At 33.9% G+C, this 26,197-nt stretch overlaps 1 protein-coding gene across 3 annotated transcripts in view; it reads right to left on the reverse strand.

Annotated features, from left to right (window-relative positions):
- The window catches only part of LOC136406075 (sulfotransferase 1 family member D1), a 45,572-nt gene that overhangs the window by 18,145 nt on the left and 1,230 nt on the right, over window positions 1–26,197 (reverse strand). Inside the window, exons 2-5 of one of the 3 annotated variants that reach the window (XM_066385875.1) lie at window positions 15,740–15,865; window positions 12,979–13,136; window positions 9,229–9,354; window positions 8,079–8,176 (exon numbers count right to left, since the gene is read on the reverse strand). In XM_066385875.1, coding sequence (XP_066241972.1) covers window positions 8,079–8,176; window positions 9,229–9,354; window positions 12,979–13,126 — 372 coding nt within the window. In that variant the 5' untranslated portion in view covers window positions 13,127–13,136; window positions 15,740–15,865. Of the gene's footprint in view, window positions 1–8,078; window positions 8,177–9,228; window positions 9,355–12,978; window positions 13,137–13,235; window positions 13,359–15,739; window positions 15,866–26,197 lie in introns of those variants that run through there. The other 2 variants (XM_066385873.1, XM_066385874.1) reach the window with 2 other exon arrangements.

The following is a 26,197-nucleotide window of genomic DNA, read 5'->3' on the forward strand; positions in this document are numbered from 1 at the left end:
TACAGCTGAGGATCGAATCAGCGAGTTGGAGGACACCTGGAATGAAGGCATGAAAGCAGAGAAGAAAAGAGAAAAGAGACTCAAAAAGTCAGAGGAAACACTTAGAGAGCTCTGTGACAACATGAAGAGAAATAACATCCGCATCATAGGGGTTCCTGAAGAAGAAGAAAAAGAACAAGGGATAGAGACTTTGTTCAATCATATCATAACTGAAAACTTCCTTAAATTAATGCAAGAGAAACTCTCATCACAAGTCCAAGAAGCACAGAGAACTCCATTAAAGAGAAACCCAAAGAAACCTACACCAAGACACATCATAATTAAAATACCAAAGCTAAGCGATAAAGAGAAAATATTAAAAGCTGCAAGAGAAAAAAAAGTTATCACCTACAAAGGAGCCCCCATAAGGATGACATCTGACTTCTCAACAGAAACACTTGAGGCCAGAAGGGAATGGCAAGAAATATTCAAAGTAATGCAGAACAAGAACCTACAACCAAGACTACTTTATCCACCAAGGCTATCATTTAAAATCGAAAGAGAAATAAAAAGCTTCCCAGACAAAAAACAACTCAAGGAATTCATTACAACCAAACCAACGCTGCAAGAAATGTTAAGGGGCCTGTTGTAAACAGATCAAAGTTAGAAAATAATATAGCAAAAAAAGGAATACACCTTTTAAAGAAGAAAATGGCAATAAACAACTACATATCAATAATAACCTTAAATGTAAATGGATTAAATGATCCAATCAAAAGACATAGGGTAGCTGCGTGGATAAGAAAAGAGGACCCATACATATGTTGTCTACAAGAGACACACCTTAGAACAAAAGACACACATAGATTGAAGGTAAAAGGATGGAAAAAAACATTTCATGCAAACGGAAATGAAAAAAAAGCTGGGGTAGCAATAATTATATCAGACAAATTGGACTTTAAAACAAAGGATATAGTAAGAGATAAAGAAGGCCACTACATAATGATAAAGGGAGTAATCCAACAGGAAGATATAACTATTATAAATATCTATGCACCTAATATAGGAGCACCCAAATATATAAAACAGACTTTGATGGATTTAAAGGGCGAGATCAACAGCAATACTATAATAGTAGGGGATTTCAATACCCCACTAACATCACTAGATAGATCCTCAAGAAAGAAAATTAACAAAGAAACAGCAGACTTATTGGAAACACTAGATCAACTCGATTTAATAGATATCTTCAGATCCTTTCACCCTAAAGCAGCAGAATATACATTCTTTTCAAGTGCTCATGGTACATTCTCTAGGATAGACCACATGTTAGGGCACAAAAGTGCTCTCAACAAATTTAAGAAAACTGAAATCATATCAAGCACTTTCTCCGATCACAACGGCATGAAACTAGAAATGAATCACAGCAGAAAAGCTAAAAAATTCTCAAACACATGGAAACTAAAAAGCAGGGTGTTAAATAATGAATGGATTAAGAATGAGATCAAAGAAGAAATAAGAAAATTCCTAGAAACGAATGACAATGAGCATACAACAACTCAAAATTTATGGGACACAGCGAAAGCAGTGCTGAGAGGGAAGTTCATAGCACTACAGGCACACTTTCAGAAGCTAGAAAAAGCTCAAATAAACAACTTAACCCTGCATCTAAAAGAATTAGAAAAAGAACAGCAAGTAAAGCCCAAATGTAGTAGAAGGAAGGAAATAATAAAGGTCAGAGCAGAAATAAATGACATAGAGGCTAAAGAAACAATACAGAGGATCAGTGAAACTAGGAGCTGGTTCTTTGAAAAGGTAAACAAGATTGATGAACCTTTAAGTAGACTCACCAAGAAAAAGAGAGAGAGGACTCAAATAAATAAAATTAGAAACGAGAGAGGAGAAATAACAACTGACACAACAGAAATACAAAATATTGTAAGAAAATACTATGAAGAACTGTATGCCAAAAAACTAGACAACCTAGATGAAATGGACAAATTCCTTGAAACATACAATCTTCCAAAAATCAATCTGGGAGAATCAGAAAACCTAAACAGACCGATTACAACAAAGGAGATCGAAACAGTTATCAAAAAACTCCCAACAAAGAAAAGTCCGGGGCTCGATGGCTTCACAATGGAATTCTACCAAATATTCAAAGAAGAACTAACTCCTATCCTTCTCAAACTATTTCAAAAAATTCAAGAGGAAGGAAGACTTCCAAGCTCCTTTTATGAGGCGAGCATAATTCTGATTCCAAAACCAGGCAAAGACAACACAAAGAAAGAAAATTATAGGCCAATATCTCTGATGAATATAGATGCTAAAATCCTCAACAAAATATTAGCAAACCGGATCCAACAATATATGGAAAAAATCATACACCATGATCAAGTGGGATTTATTCTGGGGAGGCAAGGCTGGTACAATATTCGTAAATCAATCAATGTGATTCATCACATAAACAAAAAGAAGGAGAAAAACCATATGATAATTTCAATAGATGCAGAAAAAGCATTTGATAAAATCCAGCACCCATTCATGATCAAAACTCTCAGCAAAGTGGGAATACAGGGAACATACCTCAACATGATAAAAGCCATCTATGAGAAACCCACAGCCAACATCATACTCAATGGGAAAAAATTAAAAGCAATCCCCTTAAGATCCAGAACAAGGCAGGGGTGCCCCCTTTCACCAATCTTATTCAACATAGTTCTGGAAGTCCTAGCCACAGCAATCAGACAAGAAGAAGAAATAAAAGGCATTCAAATTGGAAAAGAAGAAGTAAAACTATCATTATTTGCAGATGATATGATATTGTATATAGAAAACCCTAAAGTCTCAGTCAAAAAACTACTGGACCTGATAAATAAATTCAGCAAAGTGGCAGGATATAAAATCAATACTCAGAAATCAGAAGCATTTTTATACACCAACAATGAACAGTCAGAAAGAGAAATTAAGGAAACAATCCCCTTCACAATTACAACCAAAAAAAATAAAGTACCTAGGAGTAAACTTAACCAAGGAGACTAAAGACTTGTACTCAGAAAATTACAAAGCATTGATAAAAGAAATCAAGGAAGATACAAACAAGTGGAAGCATATACCGTGCTCATGGTTAGGAAGAATAAACATCATTAAAATGTCTATATTACCCAAAGCAATCTATAAGTTCAATGCAATACCAATTAAAATACCAATGACATACTTCAAAGATATAGAACACATATTCCAAAAATTTATATGGAACCAAAAGAGGACATGAATAGCCTCAGCAATCTTAAAATAGAAGAATAAAGTGGGAGGTATCACACTTCCTGATATCAAGTTATACTACAAGGCCGTTGTACTCAAAACAGCCTGGTACTGGCATAAGAACAGGCATATAGATCAATGGAACAGAACAGAGAACCCAGAAATAAACCCACAGTTCTATGGACAACTGATATTTGACAAAGGAGGTAAGGAAATACAATGGAGTAAAGACAGCCTCTTTAACAAATGGTGTTGGGAAAATTGGACAGCTTCCTGCAAAAAAATGAAACTAGATCACCAGCTTACACCACTCACAAAAATAAACTCAAAATGGATAAAAGACTTAAATGTAGGCCGTGAAACCATAAGCATCTTAGAAGAAAACATAGGCAGTAAGCTCTCGGACATCTCTCAGAGCAATATATTTGCTGATTTATCTCCACGGGGAAGTGAAATAAAAGACAGGATAAACAAATGGGACTATATCAAACTAAAAAGCTTTTGCACAGCTAAAGACAACAAGAACAGAATAAAAAGACAAACTACACAATGGGAGAACATATTTGACAATACATCTGATAAGGGGTTAATAACCAAAATTTATAAAGAACTTGTAAAACTCAACACCAGGAAGACAAACAACCCATTCCAAAAATGGGCAAAAGAGATGAATAGACACTTCTCCAAAGAGGACATACAGATGGACAATAGGTATATGAAAAAATGCTCAACATCACTAATCATTAGAGAAATGCAAATTAAAACCACAATGAGATATCACCTCACACCAGTCAGAATGGCGCTTATCAACAAAACAACACAGAATAAGTGCTGGCGAGGATGTGGAGAAAAGGGAACCCTCCTGCACTGCTGGTGGGAATGCAGACTGGTGCAGCCACTGTGGAAAACAGTATGGAGATTCCTCAAAAATATGAAAATCGAACTGCCTTTTGACCCAGCTATCCCACTTCTAGGAATATACCCCAAGGACACCATAGAACGGCTCGAAAAGGAGAAATGCACCCGCATGTTTGTGGCAGCATTGTTCACAATAGCGAAAATCTGGAAACAGCTCAAGTGTCCGTCAGAGGACGAGTGGATTAAAAAGCTTTGGTACATATATACTATGGAATACTACTCAGCCATAAGAAATGATGACATCGGATCATTTACAATAACATGGATGGACCTTGACAACATTATACGGAGTGAAATAAGTAAATCAGAAAAAAAAAAAAACTAAGATGAATCCATACATAGAAGGGACATAAAAATGAGACTCAGAGACATGAACAAGAATGTGATGGCAACAGGGGCGGGAGGTTGGGGGAGGTGGGAGGGGGTGAAGAAGGAGAGAGGGGTTAGGGGAGGGGAGGGGCACAAAGAAAACCAGATAGAAGGTGACAGAAGACAATTTAACTTTGGGGGAGGGGTATACAGCACAATCAAATGTCAAAATAATCTAGAGATATTTTCTCTCAACATATGTACCCTGATTTATCAATGTCACTGCATTAAATTTAATAAAAAAAAAAAAAAGCTGTGGTACATTTACACAATGGAATACTACTGGGCTGTAAAAAAGAAGAAAACTTGCCCTGGCCGGTTGGCTCAGCGGTAGAGCGTCGGCCTGGCGTGCGGGGGACCCGGGTTCGATTCCCGGCCAGGGCACATAGGAGAAGCGCCCATTTGCTTCTCCACCTCCCCCTCCTTCCTCTCTGTCTCTCTCTTCCCCTCCCGCAGCCAAGGCTCCATTGGAGCAAAGATGGCCTGGGCGCTGGGGATGGCTCCTTGGCCTCTGCCCCAGGCGCTAGAGTGGCTCTGGTCGCAGCAGAGCGACGCCCAGGAGGGGCAGAGCATCGCCCCCTGGTGGGCAGAGCGTCGCCCCTGGTGGGCGTGCCGGGTGGATCCTGGTCGGGCGCATGCGGGAGTCTGTCTGTCTCTCCCCGTTTCCAGCTTCAGAAAAAATACAAAAAAAAAAAAAAGAAGAAAACTTTACCTTTGGTGACAGCATGGATGGATATGAAGTATATTATGCTAAGTGAAATAAGCCAGTCTGAGAAAAATAAATACCACATAATTTCTCTTATATGTGCAATTAAAGAACAACATAAACAGACAAACAATATAACAGATACAGAGAACAGACTGACAGCTGTTAGAGAGATGGAGGTTAGAGACTGAAAAAGGTGAAGAGATTAAGCAAATTAAATTCAACTTATAATCATAGACAATAGTATGATGATTACCAGAGGTAAAGTGGGATGGGGAAAACAGAAGAGGGTAAAGGGAGGATAAATGGTGACAGGAGGAGACTTATCTTGGATGGTGATCACACAATACAATTGAGACTCATGGACATAGATAAAAGTGCAGTGGTTACCAGGAGAAGGGGAAGGGAGGGGCGGGAGGGGAAGGGGTTTAAAGAGAAACAAAATATAGGGTGACAGAGGATGATTTGACTTTGGGTGATGGATATACAGCACAGTCGACTGTCCAAATGATGTGGAGATGTTTTCTGTAAATCTATGTACTCTGGTTGACCATTGTCACCCTGTTAAATTTAATTGTCTAAGTAAAAAAAAAAAAGAAATTGTACACCTGAAATCTATATATTCAATAATTTTACAAAATCATGTCACTCTACTAAATTCAATAATTTGTTTAAAAAGGAAATTTAATAAAAAAATTTGTATTGAGAGCATATGAAGAATTCCTACCTTAATAATAAAAAGAGGAGAGCCCTTATAGAATAAAATGGTGAAAAATTTGAAAAGATACTTCAGAGAAAATTATATAAGCTATGTAAGGTTTTCACATAATTAATTATTAGAAAAGTACAAAGTAAAACCACAGTGAAATATCACCAGACATCTAGTAGTATGGCTAAAGTTAAATATTTTTAGTCTAGTCTCGTGTTGATGAGGATGTGGAATAACTTCAATGTTTACAGAATATTGTTCATAGTTAAAATTGGTGCATATAATTTGAAAAGATGTTTGAAAATATCTACTAAAGGTTAACAAATGCAAACACAAAGGCTGCAGCTATTCTGTCCCAAGATATCTAAGAAAAATGTGTACATATATTACATAAGATTATGCAGTGCTGCACTATTTTAATTGCTGACAACTATCAAAAACCCAACTGTCCAACAATAGTACCATGGATAAGTAAGCTGTGAAACAGTCACATACACACAAAAAAATGCCTTACATGATTGGCTTTCAAATGTTAGCATGAATCAAATTCACCTGAAAAGTCTTATTAAAACTCAGGTGGCTGTACCCTTCCATCTGACTCAGTAGGTCCGAGTTTGATCTGAGAATTTGAATCCTAATGAGCTACTTTTGCTCAGCATACCATATTTTGTGATCCAGATGGCTACATTAAGCAAAACAGAAACAAGATTACATAGCATGATAAGAATTGATCTCACAAACCTTATGTTAAATGAAGTAAGTTAAATATGCAAGGTTATATACTTTATAATAGAGACAAAACAAGCAAACTAATTCATGGTGAAAACATTCTGGCTGATGATTATCTTTAGAGATAAGGATTCTTGCCTGGAAATATACAGGAAAAGAGCTTTTGGGGTACAGGTAAAATTCAATTTCTTGATCTAGATGCTGGTTTCATAGGTACTGTGAAAATTCAGCATCCTGTAGATTATGATATATGCACTTTTCTCCTTAAATGTTATGCTTGAATAAAATGATTATTTTTAAAAAGTCTAATACTAATCCATAAATATATAATTGTATATAACTGAAATGATATATAACTATTTCTCAAAAATTTTAAAAATGTAACTGCTTTTTGAACCAACAATTCCATTTCTGGGGCTATATGGAAAGCATACATACACCCTTATGTCCACTACAACATAATTTACAATAGCCAATATCTAAAAACAGCCCAAGTTCTCATTAGTAGATGAGTTGATAAAATGTTGTGGAACATTTACACAAAGAAATACTACTCGAACCTCTAAAAGAAGAAAATCTTACCTTTTATGATGGCATGGATGGACCTGGAGATTATTATGTTGAAGGAAATAAGCCAGTCAGAGAAGTACAAGTACCATATGACCTCACTTATATGTGAAATCTATTGAACAAAGTAAACTGATGAACAAAATAGAAACAGAATCCTGGATAGAAGGAAGGGGGGGTTTGGGACTGAATAATAAAAGATGAAGGGATTAAACAACAAATATATACATATTTTGTGTGTGTGTGTGCATGTGTGTATGTATCACATAGACACAGACAACAGTTTGGTAATAGCCAGAGGGAAAGAGAGTAAGGGGTAAGGAGATGGGCAAATGGAAGAAGAATGGGGACAGAAAGACTTTGCTTGGGGCAACGGGTGCATGATATTTTGTGTGCAGATAATGTTTTGTTGAGTTGTATATTTGAAACCTGTGTGGTTTTGCAAACCAGTGTCATCCCAATAAATTTAATAAAAATAAATAAGTAAATAAATACATAATTAAATAAATGGAAATGACAATGGATTCATGAATAAGCAGTTCTGGTGTTATTTAAATATCTATGGTTTATGAATGGAGAGTGAGTGAAGTGATTTCAAGGCAGCAAGACATTTTAGAGCACAGGAAATCTGAGAGAGCCTCAAGCTTGGGCACTGAGTGTAATCCCTTAGCAATAGCTGTGAAATTTATTGATATTATTTTGATCCTTAGGCTATAGGAACCACATTATTATTTTTCAATGACTTATCTAGGGGTTAAAACCCCTCATCTTAATTTCTGCATAATTACTGAAAGAAATTACAGCACACATAAAGATCTTTTCTTTAAAATTTGCTACCTTGCAGTTATTCTTCCAAAATGAAGAAGGAAGAAGTTGAACAGGTAAGTGTGTTTTCACCAATCGAGGAGACTGCATGTTTTTCAAATCCTCAATGCCTAAAAACATAAAATTTAAATTACATTATAAATGTGTAATAATAAAGGTCAATTACAATATAATCTAAGACTTTGTAAACTTTAACCCCACTGTATGGCTTCAAATGGCTATATATCTAAATGGCCTCAGATAATTCTAAAATTTACAATGTGATTTTAAAATGATAAATTCTGACTAGTTAAGCTGTTTTATTGCCTATGAATAGTAAAGTTTATTGTCTTTATGAGTGTCTATAAAATCTTTCAATGTAATAATATCTTGATAAGGCAGAAATAGCAGTAGGTCAGGTGTCAAGATGTTCAAAATCTTTTTTCATTTTTCTTCCTCTTCATTTCATTTACAATAAGGGAAAATTAAGCTAAAGGATTTCAAAATTCCTTCCCAGCTTTTTTGGTATTTAAAAATACTTTTAAATTTTATTTTAAAATTAAAATTACATACAATATTATATTAGTTTATATTAGTATCAGTTGTACAACAGAGTGATAGGACATTTTAATACCCTGTGAAGTGTTCACCCTGATATATATAAAGCTAGTACCTTTTATATCTTATGACTATTTTTATAACTGGCAATTTGTACTTCTTTATTTCTTTCCAGCTTTCTTAGATTAAAATTCTGAGAACAAATTAAGCTGTGAGTTTCATGGTTAATTTTAAAAAATTAAGAATGTAAGACCTTATATGGCCATATGTATTTCTTGAGTCTGTGAACATCAGCTAACTAGCACAAGATATGATTCTATATTGCAGTAAATCCTAAATTTTTGATGTATAATAATCACCCATATTCAACTGTTAAAGACTTCTGCTTGTCCTATTAATAAAAATATACGCACCAAAATGTCCTTTTGTGCAGATATAGTGTTTGTGTGAAAGAGAAGTATAATATGGGTATTGAAATAACCAAATTCTTCCTCTCTGTTATGGATATTTATGATTCAACTCTTCAAACCCTGCCTGTATCATTTTCTATCATGACTGCTCTAGATACCACAATTAGATAGGAGAATTTACTCCTACGGTGGAAAGAAACATTAAGAGAAAATACCATTTGCGATTCCAGGAATTATAAGTTCCATGAACGGCACTCGGTTGTATATCGCATCCCGTTTACACTTCTCCGCATCCCCATTGTTATAGATCAAGTCCAGTATTTCACTGACCCAGGTTGTTCCTGAGGGGGAAAAAAAAGAATAGAAAGAATTCTAAACTTTTCTGTCAAAAAAGTGTGAGAGGGTCACAAGAAGCTGTGTAACAGTAAAAACAAAAGTATGCTCTCTGTATTCATTCTTTTTCTCTTTTCTTCATTTTCCCAGTAGACATCCTTATATGTCTTGAGTACTGTGTTTGTGTGTAAAATTTAATTAAAACCATCATAAACATAAAACTTGAAAAGGAAGTAAAATATAAGGTATAAAAGAGACATTATGTAAGTAATGATAGCTCACCTTTCTGTGTGGGAGAGATGAGGGGAGCAGCCAATAATATAAATGAGTCTGAATACCATTTTTTAAATTTTCTATTAATCTCAAAAAGCTATTATTATTTGGGACTGAAGGGTACTTGGGGTAAAAATGTTCAACATTTGGTGGAGGAGTGAAGAGAAACAAAGGGGTGAAGGGAAACAAAGAGAACTTTGTGATGTTATCTGTGGTGACCAGTGTGTCACTAACAAATCAAAGACAATATATCCTGTTAGAGAACAGTGGATCAAGCCACTCTGATCTTTACAAAATTGTGTTTCAACAGCCTTTGAGAAATGGATCTAATGTACATGAGCATATGGTCTACTTAATTTCCTGTCACTGGATGATCAGATTATTAATGTACTGTTAAAAAAGTGATTATAAGACATAGAAGGAAAATATATTTTTAACTGTTCCCATCTTCTTTCTCATTACCAAATGTGTATGACAGTATCTAAATTGAATAATCATGGGTGAAAACTAAAAAAATTAATTACATAATTAGTCTATGCAAACAGCAAAATTTTTGAAGAATGATCTGCACATGAAGACACCTTTGAATTGGTTTCAGATATTAGAGTACTTTGGGGCTTATTTTTTTATTTTATTTTTTTGTATTTTTCTGAATCTGGAAACGGGGAGAGACAGTCAGACAGACTCCCGCATGCGCCCCACGGGATTCACCCGGCACGCCCACCAGGGGCGACGCTCTGCCCACCAGGGGGCGATGCTCTGCCCCTCCGGGGTGTCGCTCTGCTGCAACCAGAGCCACTCTAGCTCCTGGGGCAGAGGCCAAGGAGCCATCCCCAGCGCCCGGGCCATCTTTGCTCCAATGGAGCCTTGGCTGCGGGAGGGGAAGAGAGAGACAGAGAGGAAGGAGGGGGGGTGGAGAAGCAAATGGGCGCTTCTCCTATGTGCCCTGGCCGGGAATCGAACCCGGGTCCCCCGCACGCCCCGCCAACGCTCTACCGCTGAGCCAACCGGCCAGGGCTGGACCTCATTTTTATTTACTCCTTGTTTCTAAATCATGAGTACAAGACTCTCATCTCCATACTTCTAATTCAGTTACAGTGCTAAGAAGAAGATGGGTCAAATCAATATTATACTTGAATAATTTTTTGCCTGATCTGGCTTCATTCAGCTTAAGCAATGATTCGTAGAACAACAACAACAAAAAGACCTAAATATAACACATTTTATTATCTATCAGTGGGTGATTAAAATTGTGGCACTTGAAATCTGACCCCAAAAAATGACAGTTTAGATACACTTTAAATTGAAAATGTTTATTACCCATGAGTTTTGAAAAGAAAAAGAAAAACCATGGTTTAGCTTATATAAAGAGTTAATTAACTTGGATTTTAACTTGGAACAAAATAAAAGAAAATAGTGACCAAAGAGAGCATATGATTAATTTATGTGTAGTCATCTACCTATCTAACATTTAGTATGTCAGAAAAAAATTCAACTTCAAAGAGCACCTTTGTAGATAAAACATTTGTATAATGATATCTTCCAAAGATTATTTTAATCATTTCCTATCTGTAAATATATCAAAATAGCAAAAACAAAAGAGCATGTACATTCCCAGAGATTGCCCTCTCTTTTCTAAACTTGTGTCTCAACAAGAAAATGCAAAGTAGTTTTGATCCTAAATAATTTGGTGTAAGGAGCTACTCAAAGAACAATGCAAGTAGTAAGAAAAGAAAGAAAAATAAGCTTTTGCCAAAACAAGCTTGATTTTAGTAGCTACAAAAATCTGTATAATACATTTGTTTACTTTCTGATAAGACCCATTGTTCCCAGGCAATGTTTGTAATGTTGGCACAGTAGAATCCCCTAAAATTAAGAGCTTTCCTGCCAGGATTTGTTACATATTTCTTTGAAGTGGTTTTAATATTTACCATATAATATAAAAATGTCTTTTTCTTATTATTGTTAAGAAATGAGGCAATAATATAAAAAAAAAGTTGACAATAGAGAGTTTAGTAATTAGATTGATCCTGGGCTCAAGTAGATTACTTTGATAAAAGGTGAAAGAGAGCCTCATCTCTAATATTTGTCTGTACATCTATCACTGAGGAAAGTGGAAGACTCTGTCATAAAAAGATGAAGAAATAGGCCCTGGCCGGTTGGCTCAGTGGTAGAGCGTTGGCCTGGCGTGCAGGAGTCCCGGGTTCAATTCCCGGCCAGGGCACACAGAAGAAGCGCCCATCTGCTTCTCCACCCCTCCCCCTCTCCTTCTTCTCTGTCTCTCTTCCCCTCCCGCAACCAAGGCTCCATTGGAGCAAAGTTGGCCCAGGCGCTGAGATTGGCCTCATGGCCTCTGCCTCAGGCGCTAGAATGGCTCTGGTCGCAACAGAGCAACGCCCCAGATGGGCAGAGCATCATCCCCTGGTGGGCATGCCGGGTGGATCCCAGTAGAGTGCATGCAGGAGTCTGTCTGCCTCCCCGTTTCCAACTTCAGAAAAATACAAAAAAAGAAAAAAGAAAAAAAAAAGATGAAGAAATAAAAGTCATTGATTCTTAGCGAGTCATCTTAAATTCTCTTTTCTGAGATTGTATACTAAAGTCAGCAGTTGTTTAAATTTATAACAAAGTGTTTCTAAATATGTTTATAAAACATATTTAAAGTAATAATATTTCACAAAATATTTTTAAATATTAAAATGAAGAAAATATTTAAACATTAAAATGTATAGAATATTTATATATTCATATTTTATGTACCAAAATAATTTGTATGTGCAATTTTCATAATATTATTTGAACTTAAAAATAACATACAACAGCATTAATTTTCTTCAGATAGAGCCTTCATTTAATTGCAAGCTTTTCATAATAGGAAGTGAGTTTGTCTAATTTGAGACAAAATTATCTCAGCAACTGTTATAGTGGTACCCTGACAAGTGATCTGCCGATCAGTGGGCTTACACACATAGATCAATAGCTCATCAGCAAGCACAGTTGACCCTTGAACAATGTGGTGGTTAGGGCTGCCTACCCTAACTTTTGACTGCCCAAAAGCTCCACTACAGACATCCCTCTTTGTATTCACAAGAAGTTGGTTTCAGGATCCTTGTAGATACCAAGATCCCTGGATGCTCATGTCTCAGGCATACAGTCAGTCCTCTACATCTACAGATTCCCATCTCAGGATCAAAAATAAATTTCCATCTGTGGTTGGTTTTAATTTGCTGATGCACAACCTAGAGACATGGATGGTCATCTGTATATTTATTTCTCTTTTAAATTTGTAAATAATTATAACCATGCAGTTCAAATTCATGTTGTTCAAGGGTCAACTGTTCAAACAAATGAAAAGATCTTACCAGATTTGGGGTAGGTGGCGATCAAAAGGTCATCTGGTCGGGTTTCAAATGACTCCACCTGAGACCACTCCTCAGCAATGCTCCAAAAGAGAGGGACACCCTGAACATCCACTAACTCTCTTCTGAAGACATCCAGCTGGTTGTCCATTTTCAAGAGACTAGATTTTGTACAAAGAGGCACAGGTTAAAAAGTCTTTGTTTTAATAATATTTATCAAACTAAAAAATAAATGAAATTTTATTTTAAAAAAATAATACTTCCTTCCTCTAGATCTAAGCAGCCTCATATCACGGTACTGTGCATTATGAATCAGCAGCAGAAGAAAAAGTATTATAAAAACTAATGAGGTCTTGCACAATTTCTTTCCTGTGTGCCATTTATATGATCATATCATCAATACTCTTTGTGTGTGTGTGTTGAGCTATATACAACTTTTCCTCGGGCAAAGATTTGTGGGATATATAATAAAGTTATTGGACTTTGGAGTTAGAAGAAAGTATCTTAACCACAGTGCTGCCAATTCATTGCAATGGGAATATCTGAATAATCCCCATAACTGCACTGAATTGTCTTAACTATAAAACAGAAGTGGCCTAACTTAGTACTTCCCTCCCTTAAATTACTGGCTGGACTGGTAAACCATTCTAAATTATCTACAAACAAACCACAGAATAAGGCATGGAGAGGGTCTAGAAGAACTCGATGTAAGTGTAGCGTTGGAAATACTACATTGCTCTGATAAACTTTTTAACATTAGTGACAATGTATGTCATCTTATATTCTGAGCAAGGCTCTAATGAAGGCACTCCTATTCCTCTTTAGCTGTTCTATGTAAAAAGTGAAAAACCTTGAAATATATCCCTCAGTCCTACTCCAGAACATGTTGTTTCCCAATTTATCACGAGCTATTTTTCTTTCTCTACAGTTCTAGAAAAATGGTTATTTTTCTTTCTCTACAGTTCTAGAAAAATGAAACAATCTGACAATCTCAGATTTAAAAGACTTCTTGAGGCCCTCTAGTAACTGCTGAAAATTCCTTCAGTAATTAAAATCAGAAGTCTCTATAGTCAATAACATAATTTAATTGTACCTTTTCCAATGTGCAATTTCTTATCTTCTTTTTTTTTTTTATTTTTTAAGGTCTTTCCTACTCGACCCTTATCCTATCTAATGAAATACTTTTTATTTTAAAGTGCTATGAAGTTGCAGGGTACTACTGCTTCTGGGATGTTCCTGGGTGTCACTGGGGGAGGAGTATATAATTAGATACTGGTTGTATTAGTTTGTTTTTGGTTTTGTTCACTTTTACCAAAAATATTGGGCTTTATAAATACCATAAAGTTTCACTACCAGTAGGAACTAAGTTGATTCTAGTGTTTGTTATAACTCAAAAGTAAATTTAAGACAGCATTACACTATGAGTTAATTGTATTAAAATGTTACTATTTCCTGTTAATTTATAAATTTTATGGATATCTGCCTGTGAAAAGAAAGCCTGAATTCAGAAAGTTCACAGAGGTTGCTTCTTCCCCTTTCCTTTTTCTAAATAACAAATCCTGACATATTTATTTAATAGTATTTGGTGGGAGCTACCGGGTACCAGACAGTATGCTGGGCACTGGTGATAGAGCAGGAGCTGGGACAGAAAGTGCTGCATATTTACCACACCTTTATGTCTTTCTGAGCACAAAGGCTGTATTTTTCACTTTCCATTGAAATTAATTTGGGAGCAAGGACTGAGTTCTGGTGGCTGGGCTGTGGGTGATGTAAAAACTTTTCTCTACCCCCCAGTCTGCTCTCCAATGCCCTGGAGCCCTTGTAGTTTCTGTGTTCAGTTGGCTATTTTACCTGTCACAGTCTTCACGTTTCTTCAGACAGCGACAGGTAAAAATAATTCTTTATTATGTTAAGCCATTGATTTGTTAATGTTGTTTGTGGGGTTATTTTTCTTTCTTTTTGCTTTTCTTTTTTCTTTTTTTTACTCCAGTGTAGCTGAACATATTATGGATAGTACAGGAAAATTCTAAGACAAAATACTTACTCTTAGAGAGCTTACAGTCAATGTGGAATTTGATAAAGAATAGATATTAAAAAAGATAAGTATCAAGAAAAAAAAAACATTGTAAAGAATGAAGAGTTAAATGATAAGGAAAAAATGATAACTGTAATTCATACATAAAGGATAGATAAATGAATGGAATATTCATATCATAAAACTGATAAGCCTCACATGTAGCTTCAGGATTTTTATGTACTCTATGAATTTTCCTTCAGGAATTTTATCCAATTCAAAATTTTAAACACAATCTATATTGCTGATTTATACATATAGTGACAATATTACCAGCCTGACAAAGACTTACCTGACACCAATCTTTATGTGTCAACTGTTTTGTAAATTCAAAATGTTTAAAACTGAGGTCATTCCCATGCAACCAAACCTGCTTTTCCCACTCTCCTATTTAGGCCCTAACTTAATTAAAATTCTTTAGAAAACACACTACCACAACATAAAACCACTCACTCTGAGTTCTAACATATCTTGTGCTAATTTAAAGATAATTAAGTTATGAGAAATGAAAAGTAATTTTCTAAAATGAGATTTGCTCTTCCAAATGATAGACATAGCTTCTGACAGTCTAAAATATGTATATGTCAAATAAATATATTTTAAGTTACATACTTTATATCATTACTCAATATAGTATCTTTACCCAATATATTATCTCAAAAGTATGGTAGAAACAGAAACGTTTCTTGCCTGCACAGTTGAAGCTGGCTTTACTTCATCTCTCTGGTTAGCCATATTTGCACTCCCCATGTGGACATAGTTTTCTTATAGAATGATATGTATTTCAGCTCACCTCTATGACCTTACATTTCTCATCTATAAAATGAGAAAATTAAAATGTATTAACTCTGAAAGCACTTCCAAATCTATCTTTCTATAAATTTGTATTTTTGGATACTGAATCATGGGTTGGCTACCATGGGAATTAGGTTATGGTCTATGTTATGACACTAAAACATCTAAACCCAATAGATGAAATACACTGAAATGAATCAGATTATTTTTCATGGTAAATTTACATTGAAGTTATATATCAATACATTGACTTTATTACAAGCTTTAAAATATTTTATATGTATTATAGTCAATAGTTCTTGAAGTACCTACTATATGCAATGCACTAATACATGCACAGATATTTTTTAAGTTCTTTTATTTAGACAATTATATTTAACAGGGTGATACTGGTCAATCAGAGTACATAGATTTAGAGAAAACATCTCCACATCCTTTGGATAGTCGATTAAAATATTACTTTTTAAAATAAATTCTTATATTAATAAATTCTTGAAGATAAAAATGTTTATATACCAAAGCTGAATAAATATAAGTATCCTAAAATAGAATCTTTGATTGCTATTCAAAAAAGAATGGCATCTGACTGGAGCTATTAAGAAAGACCTGGAGAATAGTAATAGCATTTGGGTTCCGGTATAAGAGTTTGACAAGAATAGATGTTATGATTATTTATGAAAGTGCATAATGCATAAACATAAAGGAGAAGAAATGTATGTGAAATTTAGAAGAAGGTGAGTGGATCATGCTGACTGAAAGTTTTCTTATTTTCAGAAGAATATCTCATGCATTTATTGATTCCTTCAACAATATCAATTGTATCAACTATGTGCCAACAGTTGACCAGGTAAAAGACAGAAAAGCCTTTGCCTACATAACATTTGCTGTGTGGGGGGTAATGAAAGGCATGGCTGGAAAATTGTCCCTATTGTGGACGGCTCTGAATGTTGTGCTCCACAGTTTATCATTAATGAGGAAATTGAGGGTTATTTAAGATTTTAAACAAGAATAACATGATCAAACTAATATGGAAATCTGTGAAAAGGCTAAGAAAGGATGAGTGTAAACATATATAATTCTCATTACTTGCTAATGTTCTTGCAATGTTCAAACATAATGTAATTAAGTCCACATTTTATTTCACTTATATATTTATATTTTTAACCACTTATTCTTCTGAAGCTCTCTTGAATGTTACCACATTCTGATTGATCTTCTATATCTTTAATTCTCAGTTTCCTAAAGATATATTTAGGACAGAATTGTTAGTTTTTTCTTTGTAGTCCCAAAGTACCTACTTGACTCTCTTATCTTTTCCATGGTATTAACAACCACTTGTTAAAAGGTAAATTTATCATTAGCTTATTCTGAGTTTGAGACCTATATAAACAACTGCTACTGACTATCTTTTCCCAGATGTGCTTTAGACATCTCAAATTTAATAATGAAAAATTTAACTCAGAAGCCTTGCTCTTCAGTAAACAGTTTTTGTCATAGAGTTCCTATGTATATATTTTATAATTGGGTGATACCACATTCACCTCACCACTCAAGTCAGAAATATCTGAAAGTCATTTTAGATTCTGTCTTCTCATTGATTTTCCCAAATCCAATCGACTCACACACACATCAGATTCTTTTTTCAAGTGTCCCCGGGAAAAGCAACTTTTCTTCTTGAACTAGCTGAGTAGTTAAGACCATAGGGTCTCTAGATTTATAATTAATATGCTAAATCTGTCATTCCCTACCAATGTAACTCTGGAATTCAATTTTCTAATCTTAAAATGCAAGTAATGATTTACTAACTTAATGCAGCCATTATGGTAGAGAAATAAAATGATGGATGTAACATGTATATTGATAAAACATGGTGTATATTTGATAAAGGTAACCATTAGTAATACTATAATTATTATTATTACTCAGAAAAATACAGGTATGCCTTAATTTATGTCCTTATCACTGTAAACCCTGTACTATAGCAAAATGATCTTAAAATTAGTCCCTTTATCTCCAAGCTCATTTTCTCTCTTCTCCCTGCCAACTTCAGCAATATATCTCTAAAACCTGAGCAAACCTGAACAAAACCGCATCGTTGAAAGGGTAAAGTTTAAAGAGCTTCACCATGGTTTTTAAACTTTAAACTTCTATGACTCTTTCTCTGTTTATCTCACACTTAGACTTTAGCCTCTAGCACAAGACGATTAAAAAAAAAGCATGCACCCCTTCACATCTCACTCTTGCAACAGCATGCTTCTGTCTTTGAGCTGATACTCTTCTTTTGGCTATCTGGAAGAATCCTGCTTGTTTCTCAAAATCTTGTACAAATTATATATCCTCTGAAAAATCTTCTTCTTAACCTCAAAACAAAAGTAGTTACCCTCTCTTCTCCATTTTCATATCTTGACTATACTGATATCACTTTATTCATTCTTACTGTATTGTTATCAGTTCACAATATCTGGTTTCTTGATTAGAACTTAGGTTCCTTGTCCCAGGAGGCCATTATTATTGAAGTTAATAAATGTGTATTGAAACAAAATGAAGCTTCCTTAATACTCAAGGTGGAATAATTAGGGATTGATTTATTTTATATTACCAGTATAATTTAAAGTAACAACTTAATACTTAGGGATATACTGAGAAGTATCAGTAGGTCATAGACCCAATCAAGAAAAAGTTGACATTTTAAATCATTATTTAAAACACACACATACACCGCCCCCCCATTTCTAGTGCATGTGTTGTTATTTAATCCTCATAAAAGTTTTCTAATTTAAATTCTATTATCCCCATTTTATCAAAGGGAAAATTAACATAAAGAAAGCTTAACTAACTTGCCCAGGTCACATCAGCAGTGAGTGTCAGGACTGGATTTGAACACAGAGAGTCTGACAACAGAGTTAGCAATATTAATTACTTTTCTATACTTCCTTCTGAATATAAACTCAGAAAAGATAAATTTCAATACAGACAACACAATAGAAATGTCAAGGTGGTTGTCAGACCTGGTACAGATGGTGTGTGATTTGATTTTGGCAATAAAGTTGGTTACTTAGAGATGCAAAAGCATATTCTAGGTAGAAAAAATAAAGCGAAACAATATTCTTTTGTAATAGTAAGGTACTTTATAAATATATGGAGATTTAATTTATTACAATGCACATGAAATGACTTTTAGAAAGTCTAGTTCATACTAATGACTTGTTTTAATAATATTTTTCATTTGATATTCATATATTTAGGATGATAATATAAAATTTTATTTGGAATTATTTCTAAAGGAACAAATTATATGTTTTTAACCTTGTTTTATATGTGAGAACTGTGTAATAAAATATTTTAATTCAATTGAATTTAACATAACTTTTGGAATAGCTGTTTCTGCCAACATCTGGTTATTTTAGCTCATCTATTAAAGAGTAACTAATCACATCAGTGTATTTAAATTTTGCATGAGTTCAATATTTTTAATTAACATTATTACTCCTAAAATACCCAAAAGTATTCATGGAAGAAATGCAGTCAAATTTAACTTACCTTTAAACTTCTGAGAGCTTTAATGAATATATATCCTCAAGATAAGAAACAGAGCCAAAAAATCATTAAAAGGATGAAACCCTTGAGTGGTGTATAACAACACAATATGAGAGAAACTGAGTTGGTAAAAGCACAGGAAATGCTGTAAAAGATGATTGTGTCACTTAGGCATCTTTTGTTTACTTCTCTGAACATGCCCCTTGCAATACAACTTCCTCTAGAGGATAACTGTAGAACTTGGACACACTTTAATATCCTTCATGTTGTTAAAGTCAATGTTAACACACATTTACCTTAATGAAACTATTGAGTCTTATGCCCATTGGTGATTTAAAATAATGAAATATTGTACCTAAAGTTATGATTTGCCTTAATCATTAAGTAAAGTTGAATATTAAACTGATAATACATTATTCTCCTAGAAAGTGATATTTTGGTATTAACAGAGTCTTGACCTAGCCAGAACAGATTTTATTAGCTTCATTTTAACTATGTAAAAGCTAAAGAAAGGAATGAGCGGTTGAACGGAATACTCTTTTTATCACTGAAATATCCCATTAAGATACTGCTTCACTTTTATAAAAACTTCAAGAAGACATTTAAAAAATCTTCTCAATTATAAAAACTCAAAAGTAATAAAATGCTATTTTGTACTTTTCACTGGGCCTATGGTAGTTATCCTGAAATAATTGTTTTAATTTCTTTGTTTTTGACTGTTGCATTTTATTTGTTCTCTGCATACCTAGAAATGAGGCTATGTTCATTTCCTACCAGCTGTATCTTCTAAACAATCTTACTTCATATTCCATAATCAAATTAAGTTGGCTAAAATAATACTGAGTAATACTAAGGCATAGGCTGTGAAGGTTAATATTTGTTGAACACTTATAGGCATTATAATTTCCATATCATATATTTCTAATTCTACCTAAAATAGTTTTGAGATACATTTTATCATTAGACATTTTTAGAATTAATGTAACTTGCCCAACTACAAAATACTTATAAATGTAAAATCAGGTTTCACATCCTGGGATGTAACCTAATGGTGAAAAGCACTTGGCTTTGTTGCTGGAAAGGTCACTGTTAGACATGTCAAAAACTTTCCAACTATGTAGCTTTGGGACGAGGAGTTGTTCTTGTTATTTTTTGAGCACAGAATTGTTTCTTTTAACAGTATCCAAAATCATAAGACTCATTGTCACTGTGTCATTGTCATTATTATAATCTCATAAATGAAATAATTTAATGTGTATAAAGATGCAGCATGCTGTCTGGCATGTAAAAATTGCTCTATTTAGCTTAAGTACTACTTAAAGGATCATATTATCACCATTTATAACATCCTAATCTAAAAGGTTGCACTTGATTTAATTAGAGCACTGCCTCAAATCAGAAGAAAAAAGCATTCTCTTTCACCTGGAGAACTATTATCCTCTATCTTTCATTCAGTTCCACATTAAAAACAATAATGGGTTTAAGTTTTTATATTTAATCTCTGCCTTATATTCAGTCCTGAGCAAATCATTAATCCTATAAGTGCTTGGAAACTTTAGCCTTTAAGAGGAGATAATTGCACTTATCTGTCTCCTGCATCTCATTTAGAAATTCTAATGTTAGTTAAATATACCTTGTTCTTTGTTATCCTTAGACAATACATAATTGTACAGAGTTTGGAAGTACTGGATGTCATTTGCTCTTAGGCAGTATTTCATTGTTAGGGTCTTTTAACATAGGTATTTGTTGGTAAATAGTTAATTTAGGATCCCAAGGGCCTAATACAATCCAAAAAACAGCTTTCCAGTACCATAGCAATGGAAGACATTGGTGATATCATCATCTCAGTTCCTAAAAGCATAAACAACTCTGCTTTATAACGGTCCTTGCTTGTCAGCTCAAATAAAATATATACATATTAGAAATAAGATAATAAATATGTATCTCTATTGAAAACATAATTGTGTGTGTGTGTGTTTTCCTTTCAGAAATTTGTCTTTGCTGCTTTCTGTAATGATTTGGTTTCCTATCACTACAGTACTGTAGGATTTTACCTGCAGATTTAAGTAGGAGATTGAGAAATAGACAATATCCTGCAGAGTTGGTTGCAAGACAGTGAAAGTTTCTTGTTTTACTAAAATCAAAAGTAGGCAAGGGTAGATAGATGGAGAAATAAACATGGAGTACCTACTATGGATTGGACTATGTTTTCAAAAGGACCTATCAAGTGTGATTTTAAATAATCTTCTGTAAAATGTCCTCATCTATAAAATGGGAATTATGTCCCACTACTTTGAATTATTGTGAGAATGAAATGAGCACAGTACTTAGAAAAATGCTTGATTCAGGATAAAGGTTAATAAAATACTAATAATAAAAATAACTATAATAATATTTAACTTTATAGTAATTTTTGAGATAAATATTATTTATCCTTATCTTAAAGAAAAAAACACAACTGGGTCTTAGAGAAGTTATGAGCATTTTTCAAAGTCAAAAAAAATATACATAATCAAGTAAAAAGTCATAACCAGTTATATGGGTTCTGAAACCGCCTTATTCTTTTTTATCTTCTTTACTTAAATAATTTAAAAACATTTTTTCACACAATATGAAAGTGTTTAAGGTTTGAAATTTGCAACTAATCACAACTTCGGCCAAACCCAGGAGATTTTAATATTTCCAGTTTTTATTTTACTACATAATTGTGTTTAATTATATGGTGACTGCTGACCCAACAGATTATTTTAAAGAAAATATATTTGGTTTGGCTTTAGTTTTTCTAAATAATCACACTTTGCAACAATTTTTAATTAAATTTTCAACGTTCATTTGCTGGTCTAGAGAAGGCAAGCATTACAAATTTTACATTTTGGATTTGATGATGATTTTCTTGTACCAATACATGATAATTTTGGTGCAAGTTGTATCAGTTATTGGTAATATAAGCATAAATATGGCATTTATATATGCCTATACAACATTTTTGTTTTTTTTTATTTTTTTCATTTTTATTGACTTTAATAAGGTCATACTGGTTAATAAAATTATATATTTCAGGTGTACAATTTTATAATACCTCATCTGCATATTTTATTATGTGTTCACCAGCCAAAGTCAAATGTCTTTCCATCACCATTTACCATTTATCCCTCATTTACTTCTTCTACCTCTCTCCTCCCTCCACCCCCATTTCCCTGTGGTAATCAACATAATGTTGTCTGTGTCTTTGAATTTTTCCTTCCTTCCTTCTTTCTTTCTTTCTTTTATTTTTTCTTTTCTTTTTTTATTTTTATTTTTTATTTTTTTGCTTAGTCCCTTTATCTTTTTACCTCACCTTGCAACCTGCCTTTCTTTCAAAATAATGTTTCAGGTTTCTTTGGCTATATTCCCAGAAGTGCAATTGCTGGGTCATAAGATGATGCTTTTTTTTTAATTTTTTTGAGGAAATTCTGTACTGTTTTCCACTGTAATTGCACCAATCTGCCTTGCCACCAACACTGTACAATGTGTTCCCTTTTCTCTACAACCTTGCCAACACTTGTTGTTTGTTGATTTATTGATGATAACAATTCTGACAGATGTGAGGTGATACCTCATTGTGGTTTTCATTTGCATTTCTCTGATGATTAATGATATTGAGCATCTTTTTACATGTCTATTGTTCATCTGTATGTCCTTTTTGGAGTAGTGTCTATTCAGGTCCTTTGCTCATTTTTTAGTTGGATTGTTTATTTTTTTGGTGTTCAGTTTTATATAAGTTCTTTATAAATTTTGTATATTAATCCTTTATCAGAGATATCATTGACAGATATGTCTGCCCATCAGTGAGCTGTCTTTTCATTTGGTTGATGGTTTGTCAAATAATAACTGTCTATAAAAGTCTGGGTTTATTTCTTGGCTCTCTATTTTGTTCCTTTAATTGATGTGTCTGTTTTTATGTGAGTACCTTGCTGTGATTTTTTAATTTTTATTAATTTGAATTTATTGTGTTAACATGGATTCAAGTATCTCACTCAATATAACACCCTGACCCCCACCCCCCGTGTCCCCCATTACACCTTTTTTGCCCTCCTCCTTCTAACACCCTCCCCGCTTCCCTCTAGAATTTGCTGTCCTGTTATCTGTACATGCTGTTTTGAATCCTATGGCCTTTTAGTTTAGTTTGATATCAGGTAGTATGATTCTTTCATCTTTGTTCTTTATCAAGATTGCTATGGATATTTGGGGTTTTTTGCATTTCTATATAAATTTTTGGAATATTGGTTCTAGTTCTATGAAATAAGAATTGCATTGAATCTATAGATTGCTTTAGGTGATATGGACATTTTAATGATGTTAATTCTTCTTGTCCGTGAACATGATATATGCTTCCAGTTAGTTGTATCTTCTTCAGTTCCTTTCTTTAGTGTCTTATAATTTTTTGAGTAAGGTCATTTACATTTTTGGTTAAATTTATTAGGTATTTTATTTTTATTTTTTGAGGTAATTATAAATGGGTTTTTTTTTTTAGTTTCCCTTTCTGATAGTTATTAGTGTATTGACCTTTTGACTAGTGAGTTTTTTTTTCATGCTTGCTGACCCTTGAGAGTGAGGGGTTTTTTTTTAATAAAATTAGTTCCAGTTTTATTAACTTAAAATCATGTTTGTTTGATAACTAAATTATGAAAACAAGAAGAACATACATTTGCCTTTTTTTAATGTTGCCTTACACATTATTAAAATAAATTGATCATATTCTGGATGGTCAGGAGGCATGAGGTCATACATGAATGTTCATACTACTCAAAGGGTAAAAATGTAACTGATTTCTGGATATTTAGTTTGTATTCTGCTACTTTACTGAATTCACTTATAGTTTTTGGTAGAGTCTTTAGGGTTCTATATGTACAGCATATAGACTTCCAGTACTATGTTGAGTAAGAGTAGGGAAAGTCAATATCCCTGTCTAGTTTCTGATCTTAAGGGAAGTGGTATTGGGTTTTGCCTATTGAGTATGATGTTTGCTGTAAGTTTGTCAATATTAATATATTTTAAACCTTTAAAATGTTTTAAAATTTAATCTGTTAAATATATTATTATTGTGTAAGATATTCCTCTGCTTGTTTCTACTAATTTCTCCCCAAAATTTTAACATGCATTATATGAATTTTTGTTTTTACTTTGAACATATACTCTTTAAAGAATAAAATTTTTACTATTTTGCCTTTATTATGTAATATAATATTTATTATTATAGATTCACCTTTTTCCACTTAACCCCTTTTGTTTTGATTCTATCTTATGTTGTTGCCTCTTTTCCCTATATCTGTTATCTGTTTCTTAACTCAAACTTTAAAAAATTTTATATATAGGTCCTGGCCAGTTGGCTCAGTGGTAGAGCATCGGCCTGGCATGCAGGAGTCCCAGGTTTGATTCCCAGCCAGGGCACACAGGAGAAGCACCCATCTGCTTCTCCATGCCTCCCCCTGTCCTTCCTCTCTGTCTCTCTCTTCCCCTCCCGCAGCCAAGGCTCCATTGGAGCAAAGATGGCCCAGGCACTGAGGATGGCTCTGTGGCCTCTGCCTCAGGTGCTAGGATGGCTCTGGATGCAACAGAGTGATGCCCCAGAGGGGCAGAGCATCACCCCCTGGTGGGCATGCCGAGTGGATCCCGGTTGGGCGCATGCAGGAGTCTGTCTGACTGCATCCCCATTTCCAGCTTCGGAAAAATGCAAAATAAATAAATAAATAAATAAATAAATAAATTTTTATATATGTATGGATACATATATATACACATATGCATATATGAGTATATTTATTCAGTTTTGATTTTAAACCAAGATAAGATTATTTTTAGAGGTATTTTATTATTCTTTTATAGAATATGTTTTCTTCTTCCTTGTCCATCTTAAACTTCTATGAGTACAGTAACTTTTATAGAATGAATTTCTTTTGAGGATAAGAGACAAAATGCAGAGTCTTTCAGAAATTGTGGTATTTATGTAAAGCAAAATCATTCATTGTTAAGTTTGGTAACTTGAGAAAACTAGAGTGAGGGTTAGTTTTAATTCCATGTTTCCAAGGGCAAAGTGATCCAATGTGAGCTGAATCATACCTAGAAATCCCTGGTGTCATATCGCTGATCACCAAAGCTTTTCCCTAACAATCAGTTTCTCTTCTCTATAAAGGATTAATGTTATCTCCACTCTTACTCTTTAAAATCTATTCTCAGGATGTGGTGAGAGATAAGATGGGATGAGATGCGTACATTGTGAAGCTTAATAAAGCTGCTTTTCAATTCTTCATGGAAGTGATAACTACCTGCTTAAACTCACTTGTGTTTTTTAGATGAACATCTTGTATTCTGCCTGGTCATAATCCCTTCGCCATTAGGCCATAGGCTTATGAAAATACTACAGATTTATAAAGACTTTTGAAAGCTATCTCTTACTAACTTTTGAACTCAGTTTCAAAGACTCTTTCAATGTTACTTGTATCACGTTTCAGAACCACAGGGAACATTGCTCTGTGATACAATGAACAAATATTAAATTTGATAACATTCTAGAGAGAACAAAGAATTGAATTGACATTAAAAATACTCTTTTAATTCTGTGGGCCACCATAAAATATTTAATGGGACCAGTGACCCAAAATGTACTGTTTTATATCACATAAAAGCTTCTTTTAGTTTATCTGGGAAATTTAAATATGGTATGACAGCATAAGTATTCAACTATATATAATATAATCTGAATTTTAAATTGAATATGTAATGATTTTAAAGTCCAGTATAGCTTTAAACATGTTGATAGCTAACACATCTACAAAT

The sequence above is a fragment of the Saccopteryx leptura genome, chromosome 5, assembly GCF_036850995.1.
Source record: "Saccopteryx leptura isolate mSacLep1 chromosome 5, mSacLep1_pri_phased_curated, whole genome shotgun sequence".
Classification (NCBI taxonomy): Eukaryota; Metazoa; Chordata; class Mammalia; order Chiroptera; family Emballonuridae; genus Saccopteryx; species Saccopteryx leptura.